This window comes from Triturus cristatus, chromosome 10 (genome assembly GCF_964204655.1).
Source record: "Triturus cristatus chromosome 10, aTriCri1.1, whole genome shotgun sequence".
Taxonomy (NCBI): domain Eukaryota; kingdom Metazoa; phylum Chordata; class Amphibia; order Caudata; family Salamandridae; genus Triturus; species Triturus cristatus.
In genome coordinates this window covers 285,122,153-285,137,566 of record NC_140593.1, presented here as the reverse complement: position 1 = coordinate 285,137,566, position 15,414 = coordinate 285,122,153, and the positions used below count along the sequence as shown (strand labels likewise).

Here is a 15,414-nt window from a genome sequence, read left to right as displayed (position 1 = left end):
AATTGAGAGAGTTCTCATTGAGTGCTATATATATATATATATATAACAGCAGTTGTTTCAATAATCCTCTTGAAAGAAATGCACCGCGCGCCCCGTCACATATCGGCATTCAGCCTTGTTCAAGGGACCGGCGAATAAGGCTGAACACCATCAAAATGCGTAAGGGCTTGCAGTAGTTTGTAGAATTATTTTTACTTTAGCAGGACTTGTAAGCCACAAGGACCAGGGAAACGCAGAGTATATCTATCCCCCTTAATTATGCTGACACCCCTCTGCTTCTGGGCACCCATCAAGGAAAACACACAAGATGATGGACAGAATGTTGCACATTGGCAAAACATTCACCCCCACTCACAGAGCTGGGTTTGATCCATCGTTATTTTGCTCACCATGCCACCCCAGTTCAGACATGACCATATGCAAATCAGTCTGACCCTGTGCCTCATGGGAACAGTCCAGCCCGAACTGCCAGGCCATGTCTTCCCTGGACAGGAATCAAGCATCCTAGGACCGATTTCAGGGTTTTACCCCTCTTCCGCCAGGATAGCTTGACTCCAGTGGCGTAGGGAGCACGGGACCCACGTCTGGGCATACCCTTCCCACATAGGGCGAACAGCAAAATACACAAGATGATGGACAGAATGTTGCACATTGGCAAAACATTCAAGCACCCTTTCACTTCCTCAGACTTTGCAATCTATTAACAACTGAATGTGCCATGATTACCTTAAGTTAACTGTCTTCAAGTCAGATATCATACTTATTCATAACATGTAACTAATGTTTTTCTGTGACCATCGACCATGGGTCAGAGGCGTAGCTAGAGCTTGTGGCGCCCGGGGCTATCCCTCAGATTGCCGCCCCTGGAGAGGGGGATGAGGGGTGCTGGGGAAAAAGGACCGAGAGACGCATAGTACCGCCGCTAATAGTTACCTCGATCATGCAAGTTACATGCACATACATCACACCGTCCAAGGCTACACAGTTAAATACACCGGTGACCGGCAGTACAAAGGAGAACACACAGACTGCCACCCTGCAGGATTTCAGGAAGGGCCTAAAAACATGGTTATTCGATTAACGTCCCTAATCAGCAGCACCGCCCCCACCCTCCAGCGCCTAGATACCCTCACAGGTGATAAGTAGCGCTAAGCAAATCCTGTTTGTTTGATTGATTGACACCCGATTTCCACACATCGTTTGTGCCCTACATTAGTTTTATCTGTAAAATTGTATGTCTTTGCAAGTTAAGTGACCACTTCAATGGAGATTGTGCTGTCTATAAATGACACTGCGCGAACACACCATGCTTTAATGATATATGTTCAACATTGTGAGTTCAGTGATGAAGCACTGATGGCAGCGACGCCACTCCTAAAATTGTTCGAGCACCACTGGGTGTTCCCAATCCTGTTTCTCTTGGTTATTACCTTCTCTGACTCAACGAAATTCTAGTCCCCCTCCCATATGAATGGGTCACAAGCCCTCTGGACATTATTAAGGCAGGTATTGGCCTGATAATGTGGTAACCAGATATTTTACTCATTTGCATTTTAAAGAAGGGCGCATGTTGTGTGTGTTTTTAGTGTCTCACCAGAGTGGCCAAAAAAAGAAGCCTGCTGTGGTCGGCCCTTTATAGTTTTCAGAGCTTGATACAGTCTCTGACAATTCTATGTTTATTTGTAAATTGCTGGCCTCTGTGCTAAGGCTGGGTGTTAAGCAGTCTGGATTCCCCCTTGCACAATTGTTGGCTCAATTACTTTAACTGTAACTCTAAACCTAGAACACAAACCCTAACCACAATCCTGCGGTAAGACCCAATCGAAACACTTGTGTTCATCCAAACCTTAAAACTAACCCGCAATCTAAGCATAATCATACATGTATCTCTAAACCTATTGTTAATCCAAGCGATGCTAATAACTCCAGTCCTCGTTCCACCCCTATCCCATTCATCTAACCATCACCCTCATCCTAGTTGTAACCTAATTCTTTCTAACACTAATATTGACTGTCAGTCCAACTCAAACACTAATACCAGCTTTAAGGCAACCCCTATCTCGTGCCCTAACTCGAGAATAGCAGATCTTGTTTCTGTGCAAGATTTGTGCATGCTGTGGTGCCTTATGTTAAAAACAAGATCTGCAAACCTTAGTCCATTCTCTAGATGTCACCAGGTAGGTATGTGAAACAGCCCTACTCACTGGCCTATCGAGCCTGGCTTCCCCAACATTATTATTAATCTCAGCAGCAAGGCTTACTGCAAACATGGAAAGGGGCAGACCACAGCTCATCAGTTAGAGAATGTCTGAGCTCGCTCCCAGTAGAGAAACACTGCATACTCAGGACAGTGCTCATAACCTTCAAAGCCCTTCACCAACCTACCTAGCATCAGCAATTACACGTCACGGGGCAAAACAGAAACCCCAGAAACAAAGAAGCACTGATGCTTGTAGCTCTGAAATTCAACATAAAAAAATCGTATGGCCTTATTTAGAGATTGGTGAATGGAATATTCTACCACACAGTGGCACATATCCTGTGCTCTGTATACAAAGGCTATAGGCTACAATGCACCTGTAATACATTTGTGTCTGAGCATCCCATCGGCCAAACTCCAAAGTAGGCCCTTACTCCATCTCAATAACAGCACCCAGAATATGGATTTTCTATTTATCCAATAAAACTCCATATTCATGCCTCATAACACCTAAAACTTACGTTTGTGACATTTACTTGCAGCTCTCTCCATCACTGGCCCCACCACATATGCAGTGTCATTCCTAAATCAAATATTGTAGCGTGAAGAACAAACTGACTACTTAACATTCACGTCTTTGCTAACATGGATTTATATGACTTGGATGCATTTCTCAAAATATGTATCTACAAATTGCAAAATGCTCTGACATCATCCTGAACATTTCTTTGTAAATATGTATGTTTATTATTTGGAATCATTTCTCACATTTTTTTGTAAAAATAAAAAACTGTAGAGTACTTTAACATCGTCTGCGTGTGGTATAAAATTTCAAATAAAGAAATAAAAACGTAGAAATTACCCCAGGCGTTATCGGAGCAGCTCAGAGGAGGGAAAGGCCAGGCACCCTTGTCGCCTACCCAGGCAGGGGATAATCACGCAATCGATCCTTGTGCGGGCCCAATTCTGGTCAGTGCCAGCGTGCTAATAGGCCCAAAGCGCTCCTCCGCACTCCTGTGGGAGCCGCTCCACAGGCCTTGTGGTTTCACCTACGTTGGGCCTCCGCCAGATGCCGGCGTGCGCTGTCTCAATGGGGTAGCTCAGTGTGCCACACCCCGCCCTCAATCTGTACACAAGGGCAGCTCAATGTGATCGTCCGCAGCAGGAGACTTCGGCGAGTACACCTCAGCCCCAGGCTCATGCGGTGGTCACCCTCCCCACCGCCATGCCATTATATGGGCCACTCCCTGGGGCCGCCGCCACTCACCACAACATCCACGGCGCTCCAGACGTGTACCCCCTCTGCAGTCCTCCAGCGGGCAACAAACAATGTCCTCCTCAGGGGGGTCACAGCAGGCCGCAGTCAGGGGTTCAACGGTGCCTAGGCCGTGCTCAGCAGGGCCCCCGGGACGCGCCCTCCGTGGTGTAGCCCCAGCAACAGGAAGCAGGCCTTCAGCTGAATAAGCAACTGCAGCAATCACCAGGAGGGCCCCGCCGCGCCCCTGATGCACCAGGTGGGCCGTGTGGGGCCCAGACCGTCACTGCTACTTCCAGGCACGGCGCCACAGGGATCGAGGGTTTCCCGCTCTAGTGCGAAAGCGCAGAGCATTCGTGATCTCGCTCAAGGACCCTGTCTCAGGGACAGAGAAGGGCCCGAAAGGGGACCAGTCAAGCCACACGGGATCACCTGCTTCGGGCCGTGCCATGCTGCGAGCTCCCGGAAGGATCAGGAGGCAGAATTCTTCACTCCGGAGAGCGGATGGTATGCGCACAATACGGCGACGCCACTCTGAAAATTGGTGATCCTGGCCCGGTCGCGACTCGCACTCACCACACCACCACCACCACCACTACTACTATGCGGTGCGTGCAGCGTGCGTGCGCTTGTGCAGGCAGTAGTTGCAAGCAGCTCACGTGAGCTTGCACTTCAAACAGGGCCGTGAGGCACTGGCGGCCCGTTGCGGCGGCCTTTATAATTTATTTGGGGACTGGGGACACTGACTGACAAAGTGTTAGCCAGTGAGTGTCCCCAAATAAATTATAAAGTCTGCTGCAAACACCACCCTGTGGACACATCAGTTCCACCCTAAGGATCTCCCAGTAATTGCAGACTAGGAGGGTGTGAAATAGGCGTAATTTGCTTCCGAGTAGTTACGAGTAAGGTAAAATAACTAAAAACCCACATGGCCAAGCAAAGACCCACAATCACTCAAGGGGAACTGCATTATGTACAAGCACCTTTGAGTCATATCACAGAGAACCTCAAAGAGGAAACCAAGCCAGAGTATCCCAACTACAAGCTTAACACCTCCCGATAGCCAACAGCGATGCCAGCTTTATTGTGGTTTGTGTCCTGTTTTGGAACCTTGAACATGTTCACGTCTGGACTTCTCCTTACAACATAAAATTCTAACTTTTAATGGAACAAACAGCAGTTCCACCACCCTCTTGGTTGGTTTGCAGTGAACAACAGCATAACAATGTGTGATTATATTTTTTAATGAGCTATGTAAGCATCCAAATCAAATTTAACAATGTGTACCAAGTAAGGAATACTATTTTTACCTGTGTGTATGGAGAACACTATTTGTTGGTTGTATATTTTACAATTCACGATTTTCTAGTCTATTCTCCCTTTCCACATTTCAACTCAAATACTGTCTGCATTTGTTTAAAACATCTGACCAGCGGCTCTAGGTAGGATGTTTATATATCCTCATCAGCCTTGTATTCCTAAGCATGTTGAGATGTTTCTGCATTGCCACATTGATTCTAGAGTAGCTGTACCCAGTACTGGTCCATGAGGGTCAGGTCAATAACAGTTTTAAGGACATCTACTTACAATGAATCTAGAGAATGCGTCTCCTGACAGATCTGTTATGGATCTTGCAGTGCTGTGCGGGAACCAACATTGGACTTCTGGCTTCTATGGAATCTAGTGGGTCCTAAAGGATTAACCACAAACATCCTCCAGAGCCTTTCTACTAAATTACAATAGAAGGCAATGAAAGAGGATATGTTGGGTATGAAAGTTGATTTCACATTCAAATCAACATATTTTCAAAGATAAAAATAGAGATGAAAGGGTCCCACAGACAAAAAAGCAAGACTGTTCTATGGATGCATCGCGGGGTTGTACAAAGTGACTTTTAAATTAGCGTCAGCCTGCAGAAACGGACAGAGAAATAATAAATGAAAATTCTGCTATCCATTCTGAGCATATTTTTGCCAGTGATTGCCGAAGGTGAGCACCAGCACTCATTTCTAGGAGGCCAGGACGTATTTTCAGATTATGCACAAGAGAGAGAAAGGCAGAAAATGAAGAATGGAAGAGAAAGATAGAAACACAGGGCCAAAGGAAGAAAGCAGAGATGAAAAGAACCAGCAAGTGGGAGATAATGAAAGACGAAATGGCACTACAGCAAAAGTATTCTGCATTTTACTCGTAGTGAAGATCCAGAAACACAACGCTAACTGTAGCTAGCATAAACATCAACTCTACAAAAAGTTTCGATCCACTGTTGGTCTAAAAAAAAAAAAACACACTTTGTGAAGTTGAAGAGCCAATAAATGTTAGCGTGAGCTCCCACAGACCTCACTTATGTGACAAAACAGAAATGCTAGTTCAAAATTTAGCATTTGAAAAAAAAAATTAGATTAGTTTCACACATGAATTTGCACTCTATCATTAAAGCAGAACGAATCACTACAAACAACCGGCATATACAGTTTCAAAATGACAACGAAAACAACTTTTTTTTTTAGAGGAAAAAATTCAGATAAAAGATTACTAGGTGCCTTAAAAATCCAGTTATGAATACAAAAATAGATTACATTTCCATGCATAAAAGTGTAAATAACAAGTTAAGATTTTACATGGAGCAACGGTTAAACGCGCACTAGCAGAAGCCAACTAAAACAACGCCAATTGACGAATGCATTGCTTGCAATTAACTCAATTTGTCCTAATTGAATTACTCTAGTCTCCATAATAAGCAGCACGTGAGCACTACCAGCCGAAAATAATACACACGTCCCTTCTTAATAGTTTATGTAACTTTTATTGGTTGCTAACACTCCTCAAACTGGCACTGCAGGGTTCCGTTTATACGCAATCACAAGTTACCTAATTAGTTTGAAGTTACAAAAACCTTACCTGCATAGAGGTCGAACACCGTAGGGACGTACTCCTCTGGGAACGCGTCATTCGCATAACTCATCAGCAGACATGTTTGCGAGCTCCCGGAAGGATCATGAGGCAGAATTCTTCACTTCGGAGAGCGGATGGTATGCGCACAATACGGCGACGCCACTCTGAAAATTGGTGATCCCGGCCCGGTCGCAACTCGCACGCGCACGCACCACACCACCACCACTATGTGCGTGCAGCGTGCGTGCGCTTGTGCAGGCAGTAGTTGCAAGCAGCTCACGTGAGCTTGCTTGCACTTCAAACAGGGCCGCGAGGCACTGGCGGCCCGTTGCGGCGGCCTTTATAATTTATTTGGGGACTGGGGACACTGACTGACAAAGTGTTAGCCAGTGAGTGTCCCCAAATAAATTATAAAGGCCGCCGCAATGAGCCGCCGCCTCCAAAACAGTGCCGCCTGGGGCGGTCCGCCCCCCTCGCCCCCCCCTAGCTACGCCACTGCCATGGGTGCTTGCCTGACTCCCTCCATTACAGTAAAAAAATCTTGGTGTCCTTATTGACCAAAAACTATCCCTAGAAAAGCAGGTTTCAACAATCCCCAAATCCCGCCTCCTACAGATAATGTTGCTGAGGAGAATAACTCTTTTTCTGGCACTTCCCCTGAAGGGCAAGGAAATCAATGCCTTTGTCCATTCTAGGATTAATTACTGTAACATAATCTATTTAGATGTATCTAATAAGAGCTGAAATAAACTCCAACATATCCAGAGTGTAGCACCTTGGTTAATCTTTGATTTGAGAAAAACATGACTCCGTGATTAACTCTTTAAGCCCACTTCACTTGCTGCCAGGTAGTAAGCGCGTTGTCTTCAAATTAGAGTTATATTTTCATCTGGGCCCTTTTGTAAATATATAGAAAGAGGCTTTCATTTTTTTTTAATCTATTTTGAACCAGTGTGAATTTAATATTTTGTCTTCGATTTTACCCAAAATGTTCAATTTACTAAAGCATCATAAACTCCCTTTAATGCACAATAGTCTCCAACTACAGTAAAAAAAGAGATATTTCTTTTTGGATGTCTTATGAAATCATACGGACTACACAGCCTATGTGTGTGTAACTACTGAACTGCCTGATGCACGTGTGTTCATGTGTAACCAGTTAAGAGTATTTAGCACCAGCTGTGCAATAGTTGATTGTTTTTTTAAAGGAGGGGAGTGACAATTAGCACTCAAATCCAGTTTTATCAAAGCTTACAGGAAGTGAGACTCAATTAGTGAGACTCATGCATAGCAGAGTTCCAAAATGAAAAAAAATCCAGGGAGTTGTAACTGTGTCGGGACCACTGTCTCACAAATGGAGACCCAATGGTGTGAGGGAATACATTTTTTGTACATATTCTTATAGTTAACATCAGAAAATAAGATGTATTGCAATTATAATGCCATGAATTTTAGTTTTCTGCTTGTCTAGATAGGCTGAATAAATTGATAATGAGCTTTTTCAAACACATCGTTAGGTGAAACATAAATAAAGAAGTGCAACTTTTTAATTAAAACTGTAGTCAAACAACATGAGACCCTTTAACAGAGATAGCATATGACCTATATCTCATCTTGGGTTAAAAGTGAGTTTGTTAACTTGCTCCTGCGATTATACATTTACATTTGTCTTCCACTAACACCACATACATTAAAAAATATTCTAGAAATGCGGAACTACAGAACAATGCAAGAAATACATTTGTTATAGGTGAATCTGTGCATGAAAGCATTGTTGATTATTCATGATAATGATGTTACTGAAAATTTATGAATGATTTAAGTTTGCATTTCTGCCATTACTAAGACTATTTTATAACTGTATAATTATCACTTTTACAATTTAACATATTATTTTGAAATTGTTTTGTGTATTGATTTTAGTTTGGCACTTTACTACTAGGAAAACTAAACTATTTCAATGGCAGAAACTTTAGCTTTGTGTTGAATTAGTATTGCAGCTTATATGGAATGGGAAACTTTCCTGTTTAACTAGGTATTCAATTGGATTTATTTTATAGTTTGTCTTTTTGCAGTTGTTTTAATTAATCAAAATGGTTCTATGCCTCTGCTTAATTTAATAGAAACCAGATGTCCTTCTTATTGTGCATTCTGTGTTTCAATTCTTATTCTGATGAATTAAGTTTCCAAATGTTTAATACCAAAGTCACAGTATCATTGCTTTTTGGCAAGTTCAAAGGGATTACATCATCATAAGCTCAGTTAGAAATATAGCCGATATAAAAGCAGAGAAAGGTGGCAATAAAAATGATTTATTCTTCGCTTATCATTACAGAAAGCTTCGTGATCAAGCATACAAATTAGATTCAATTATAACCTGATATGAAAGATTCCTAAGAGCTAATATTTAACACTTCTAAAACTTGCATGCTTTCTTTTTATTAAGTTCAAATGACAGACATTTATATTGAGAAGTAATGTATGTGAAAGTAACACTGCTCACCCTGAATCATGCAGTTTAATCATAATTATGTTTATTTGAAACGTATAAGCAATAAGTATGAACCATATCATATTTCATTAAACACATATAAGTTTGAGAACATTATTGCAATACTCAAACATGCCAATGAGAATTTGTTAGAGCTTTATATATTGTTATTTAAACAGATTTTATCACCATCTTTAACAAGTACCAAACAAAGGACCATACAGCAATCAAACTAATATCCTAACATTTCTTCTGTGCTGTTTCACAGTGTACTCCATCTAGCATCATGTGAGATGCTAGGCTAAATTACTTAGCCTTATGTGATAGTCCCTAACAAGCTCCAGTGGCCTCAGGAATTGGCATATGGCTTATTGAAATTATCAAATAATGCTGTTTGCCTTGAGAGGAGAATTTAACAATACATAAATATTTCTAGAAGGCACCCAAGCACAAACCAACTCGAAAGAGAATATATATATTGTTTTTAATCTGTTTTTTAAATTAATGTACCGAAAATGCAGGACTAGTTACAGCTAGTGCTCCTAAATGCACCTTTCAAGTTATACAAAATCAGAGTAAACCTTTGAGTGTGGAGTTTTAGTTAACCTCCTGTAGCTAATTAAAAACATAAAGAATAAGAAGACAATCAATTTGTTAATGAGGCAGCTGATTTGTTTAAATTAAAACCACACTGTGGTAGCTAATGCACAGTCATAACAAATTACCAGAAGAGAAGGAATTCTTGGATTCAAAGAGACGGAGTTACATTTTGGTACATGCACACAGGCTTTAAGACCAGACAATATATGAAGTAAAGGATATTATTATTATTAATATTATTATTATTATTATTATTTGTAACTTGTAGAGCGCATAGCTGCCCTAGGGCTTCCCAGCGCTAAGAGACAGGGTGTAGGTTGAGGCTGGACAGAGATTAGAGGTATTGCTTAAACAGCCATGTTTTGATTGCTTTATGAAACTCCAATTCTTTGTTCAGGGTCCGATATTCCAGTGGTAGAGAGTTCCAGAGTTTGGAGGCCAGGTGGGAGAAGGATCTACCTCCCCACCTCGCCCTCCTGACACTTGTTGGTTTTAGGAGTCTCTCCGAGGTTGATCTCAGATTCTTATTTGGGATATATAGGGACACCAGATTTCTGATTTTCCTAGGGCTCCTGTTATGTAGATATCTGTGTGTTATGACCAGTGCCTTACATTTGACTCTGGCCTCCACTAGGAGCCAATGTAGCCCTTTGAGGTGCTTTTTTGCCGACTCGCGAGCTGCGATATTGCACAACAACCTTGCTGCCACATTCTGGACCACTTGAAGTCTGTAGGTCACGTATTTTGGCGTCCCTAGGAATAGCGAGCTTTCATAGTCCAGACGCGAAGTGACCAAGGAGTGGACTACTGTCTTCCTGAGCTGTATTGGGATCTGCTCTAGGATTTTTTGAAGACTTCTAAGTAGTCTGAAACAGGTGGGCGCGACATTCTTGGCTTGTGTTGTCATAGAGAGATCTTTTTCTAGCCTAAAACCTAGGTTCTTAATTGATTCTTTAGGCATGGGTGGGCTGCCCAAGCAATCAGGCCAGCTTATGGATGGCCTGCGAATTGGCTTGTTCCAGAGGATCATTAACTCTGTTTTGTCCCCGTTCAGTTTTAAGCAACTGTTGGTCATCCACTCCATGTCTTTTTCCATGCAGTGTGATAACCTCTCGTAGTCCCCGTTGGTTATGGGGGTCTAAGGAGATCACCAGCTGAGTATCGTCAGCGTAGGACATCATGGAGATTTTGAACTCCTGGGCGATCCTAGATAGTGGCTCCATAGACACATTAAACAGTGTGGGGCTCAATGAGGAATCCTGTGGCACCCACACGTTAATGACACAGTTTTAGAGAGGGTGGTGTTTTCCAATACTTGAAATGTTCTTCCCTCCAGAAACGAGGCCAGCCACTGTAGCGTGGTACCTTGTACCCTGATGGCCGAGAGTCTGCTTCGCAGAATGTGGTGATCCACAGTGTCGAAGGCAGCACTCGGGTCCAAGAGGAGTAATGAGTCTGAACTTCCCTGGTCTAATGATGTTCTGAGTTCCTCCACCACCATCAACAGAGCAGACTCCATGCTGTGTTGCGCCTGGAAACCCATCTGGGTGAAGTGGAGGCAGTGGTTTGTTTCCAGGAACTCAGACAATAATCTGTTGATGTGCTTTTCCAATAGCTTGCCCACAAACAGCAGCAAGGAAATGGGACGGTAATTCCCTAGTTGCGTTGGATCTTCTTTGGCTTTTTTTAGCCGGGGTTTAATTATAGCATGCTTCCATGACGTTGGGACCATGCCCATCTCCAGAGACTGGTTTGTGACCTTAATTAGAGGAGGAAGGATGGCAGGTGTGACTGTTTTGAGGATGTGCGGGCGGGCAGGTTCTGGAGGCAAACCGACTTCACTTTACCCATCAATGATTCTATTTCTTTTGCCTCCACTAGCGGGAGATTGGTGATGGTTTTAAAGGGGGGAACTCCCTCCTGATCCTTTTCCCACCTTGAGGTTAATTCCCCGCGTGTCCTGTAGGAGCTATGTATGTCTGTTACTTTAGATAGGAAGTAGGTGGCTAAGTAATTGCACCTCTCCTCCAAGGTCTCTGTTGGGTGGGGAAAGCCTTGACTACCGCAAACAGTTCCCTTGAGGAGTTCTGGGCCAAGCTGATTTTCCCCTCAAAGAACTTAGCCTGCGTTTCTTTGATACTGTTGTGGTAGCTTCTGATGGTTGACTTATACAGAGTTTTAAGTTGTGGGTCATAGATTTTCTTCCAGTTCCTTTCGATTTTGCTTTAATTTTTTCTTTAACACTAGCAGTTGGGTCAGGGTTTTGGTTTGGAGCTAACTTTCGGGCTACTTTGTCCATAGATTGGCTAATCCAGGTTTCCCATCTGGAATATTCTTCCTCCACTGTTACTGGTGTCTCAGTGTTAGGTGTATTTGTTTCTGCTAGGATGTTTCCCCACGCCTCTGCATTGAGCTTAGCCCAGCACCATTTCTTTGTCTCAGCTTTGGGGGGCCCCACGGTGTTCTCTTTCTTTCTTTCCAAAGTTGAAAAGAATGAAGCGGTGGTCTGACCAGGGGACCGGTATTGAAGGTGTGACTTTAATGTTGCGGTCATTAGAGATTACTAAATCTAATAAGTGTCCCTTGGAGTGTGTGGCAGTCGTTTCCAACTGGGCGAGTTGTAGACCCTCGAGGTCTAGCAGCATCCTTTTGACGCTGGGGATGTTCTAATCCTCCATTTGTAGATTTAGGTCTCCTATTATGGTGGTGTTGCATTTCTTTAATAGTATGCTGGCAAAAGAGTTGAGTAAGCTTTCTAGGAACTCTCCAAAAAGGCCTGGGGGTCTATAAATTAAGAGCCCTGAGAAGGTGTACATGGGTGATAAGGAAATTGAAAATTGGAGGCATTCACAGAATCCGGTCCAGTCTGAATATTTTGTAACCTGGTGGCAGGGCAATTACTACAACAGGGGAGGAGCAATCTGTTGGCCAGCTTTCTGTAATAAACTGGGCATCTAGGGTGGTTTCCACTAACAGTAAACAGATTTATGTTTAGGCCGAGAGCGACAGTTGATCAACCCTAGCTTCCATACCTGCAGCTCCTCTGGCCCCTTGGTCTTGCTCGACCCTGGCTTAGGAGGTGCTTTCCACTCTAGTTTACAATGATGACAGAACTAATCTAAGGCTGGCTCGCTCGTAAAATCCCAGCCCTTATCACAACCGATTGCTCTGGATTTGTTAAGGCTATGTAAATCCTTACCAAAGTATGCTATTTTTGAAGTTTGTGCAGGGTTCCTGTCCCCTGGGTCCAGTCAGGCATGGACAGGAGCAGACAAGCTTGACTTTGGTATGCCTTCGCCCAAGTGCACTCTATGGTAGAGAGGGGTAACTCTACCTCTCTACCGCACTCTATGCTCCTGCCTAACTGCCTGGCTACCAACGCGCTGCCTGCCCTGCTTTGCGATTCCTTCTCAGCGAGGTGGGTGGCACCTAGTGCACAGTGCTGAGATCTGTGTGGCTAAGGCCCTAGCAGTAGGAAGAAAAATACTCAGTAAGTACAAATACAAAATTTTTTGAAACGCACGAACAGGTTTAAAATAGTTTTAAAACAGTGCTTTTTACCACAATTAAAACAATGACCGTATTGGGGTTAATGTAAGAGGCCTTCGTGTCACACATGGACTGCACTGTCTCTGCTGGGCACCCTCTGCCCGGCCTTCATTTAAGGGTGCAGGTTAATCAGGACCGGTCAACTAGACCGCTGACCTGCGTTTCCCAGCCCGAGTGCACTCTATGGTAGAGAGGGGTAACTCTACCTCTCTACCGCACTCTATGCTCCTGCCTTTCTACCAATGCACTGCCCGCGCTGCTTTGCGATTCCTTCTCCGGGAGGTTCATGGTGCCTAGTGCAGAGTGCTGATATCTCGTATCTTTCATGCTCAAAAAATCTTCCAGAGCTAACGATGATTTAAGTTATCAAAAGTCTAAGAGAAGTCAACAAATGGACAGGGCAGAAGCACCTCACTGATCCCTAATGCGTGGCTGGCCAGATGAATAAGGGTCTCTTTACCATGAATTGTTGACATGCCCCAGTGAAAACCTATTTTGGGAAATTAAACTAAAGTTTGTGTTATTCCATACCTGGAGCTCATCTAATGCGATTCTTGGAATTTTTTTTGCCAATGAGCATAACAAAGTGTAGTTTCTTTCCTATCAGAGATGTAAAGATTCTAAAACAATTGCATTATATGTAACTAAAGCACACAGATTGGCAATGTGCTACATGATGGTGAATATCCTTGAAGAGGCTCTCATGTACATCTCTCAACAGTGTCTGAAATATACAAATTGTTGAATATACCACATTCACAGGATAAGATTGAAAAAAGGCACATTGAAATAAGGAGTTGTGTTTCCAGCTGAACACCCATATCCTCTGGGAATGCCCATGAGTAACTACCTTTTGGGCAAATGTGCTGGATAATATCCATATGGCCATGATGTTGATGCTGATGAAATGCTCTGAGGTGGTTTTACTATAGTGTCCTTTGGACACACACTGTATGATGCATTACCTAAGACAATCTCCCATCTATTACTGGCTGTGCAACTAATTTTCAGTCACTGTAGACCACAGTTCACACTCCAGCTGATGCTGAAGTGTCTAGTCCTTGCCAGGTTAAAGTAACTTTTACAGTACTCAAAACAGGACAGAATATTGTGGGAAAATGAAAAGTCCAAAGTGATTTATATGGGCTGTGATAATAAGAAAATTAATTATCCTCAAAGATTGTGAGTTAAGATATTAGCCCAAAGATGTATCAGAGTAGTAGAGGTGATTATGAGTCTCAACCAGACTTGGAGGTTAGAAAATATGCAGTACTACATCTGCTGGGAAGAAAGGGAGAGTGTAAACTATGGGGAGCTGTTTAATGCAATGGGTTGGGTGGGTTGACAGGTTTAATTGTTGGGGAAGAATTATTTTAATCAGGCAGCAATGTACTTTTAGTTTTTTTCTTAAAAGTATAATGCAGAGGACTGAAAACAACACATTAGAATGTTATCTTATCCTTGGTAAAAAAAATAATTAATGTAACAACATTTGTACACTAGTCATCTGATAAAATGAACCAATTTATTAATTCCAGAATAAAATATTGTTTTAACACTGTAGTTGAAAGTTTGATTTTATCTCCTAAAGCATTTCTGTCTAATATTTCATCTTGTGCTTTATGACCTGAGATAAGATGCAACTGTGTAGTTGTGATTTGGAATCAGCACTATTGGTTTACAAGGTTTTTTGTTGCATATTTGCATATTGTGTTGTGCTGACTGCATGGATTTTATTGTTTTTGTTATTTGGCTTTCATATAGATCTTGTAGTCAAATACAGTTGTTCAGCTAATAGCCGTAATATGACTTGATCAAACTGAGTTACAAATTACATGATGTGTGCCATAAACATTTGTCTCTGTAAACAAAATGCTTTACACTTTGGGCAGGAAATAGGAGTTCAACTATTCTATGATGTGGCAAATAATGACCAATATTTGAAGAGCCACTTAAAAAGGTCTGTTTTAGCATTTTTGTTGTTAAGACAAAGTAATATCCACTCATACAAATACAAACATAGCCACATAGATTTTGTAGGTCGCACATTTTATTGTATCTTTGTAGACATTAAGCTACATCGTGATTCAATCTTTCATAATTTTTTTCTTTGTAATTTTTCAGCCAACAAGTCCCAAATTTGGAAAAGCAGACTCGTACGAAAAACTGGAAAAACTAGGGGAAGGATCCTATGCCACAGTATATAAAGGGAAAAGCAAGTAAGTTCCTCACAGGCAAAGTAGTTCATGTTTAATTCAATTCTGAATTGTGATATAAATGTTAGTATGAGAATGAACTGTACCTCTTTTCTTTTCAAAGTGCAACTCCATAAGACTTTTAGGAAGGATCATTTTCTAATACCGGATCTTAACTTTTGGGTATAAAAACTTGATGTTTTAGGACATTTCTTTCTGGCTTCTATCA

At 42.4% G+C, this 15,414-nt stretch overlaps 1 protein-coding gene across 5 annotated transcripts in view; it reads left to right on the top strand.

Moving 5' to 3' along the window:
- Positions 1-15,414, top strand: part of CDK14 (cyclin dependent kinase 14) — a 2,110,677-nt gene that overhangs the window by 745,072 nt on the left and 1,350,191 nt on the right. For all 5 annotated transcript variants that reach the window (XM_085631156.1, XM_085631160.1, XM_085631158.1 and 2 more), the window contains one exon: positions 15,115-15,209. In XM_085631156.1, coding sequence (XP_085487282.1) covers positions 15,115-15,209 — 95 coding nt within the window. The remainder of the gene's footprint in view (positions 1-15,114; positions 15,210-15,414) is intronic.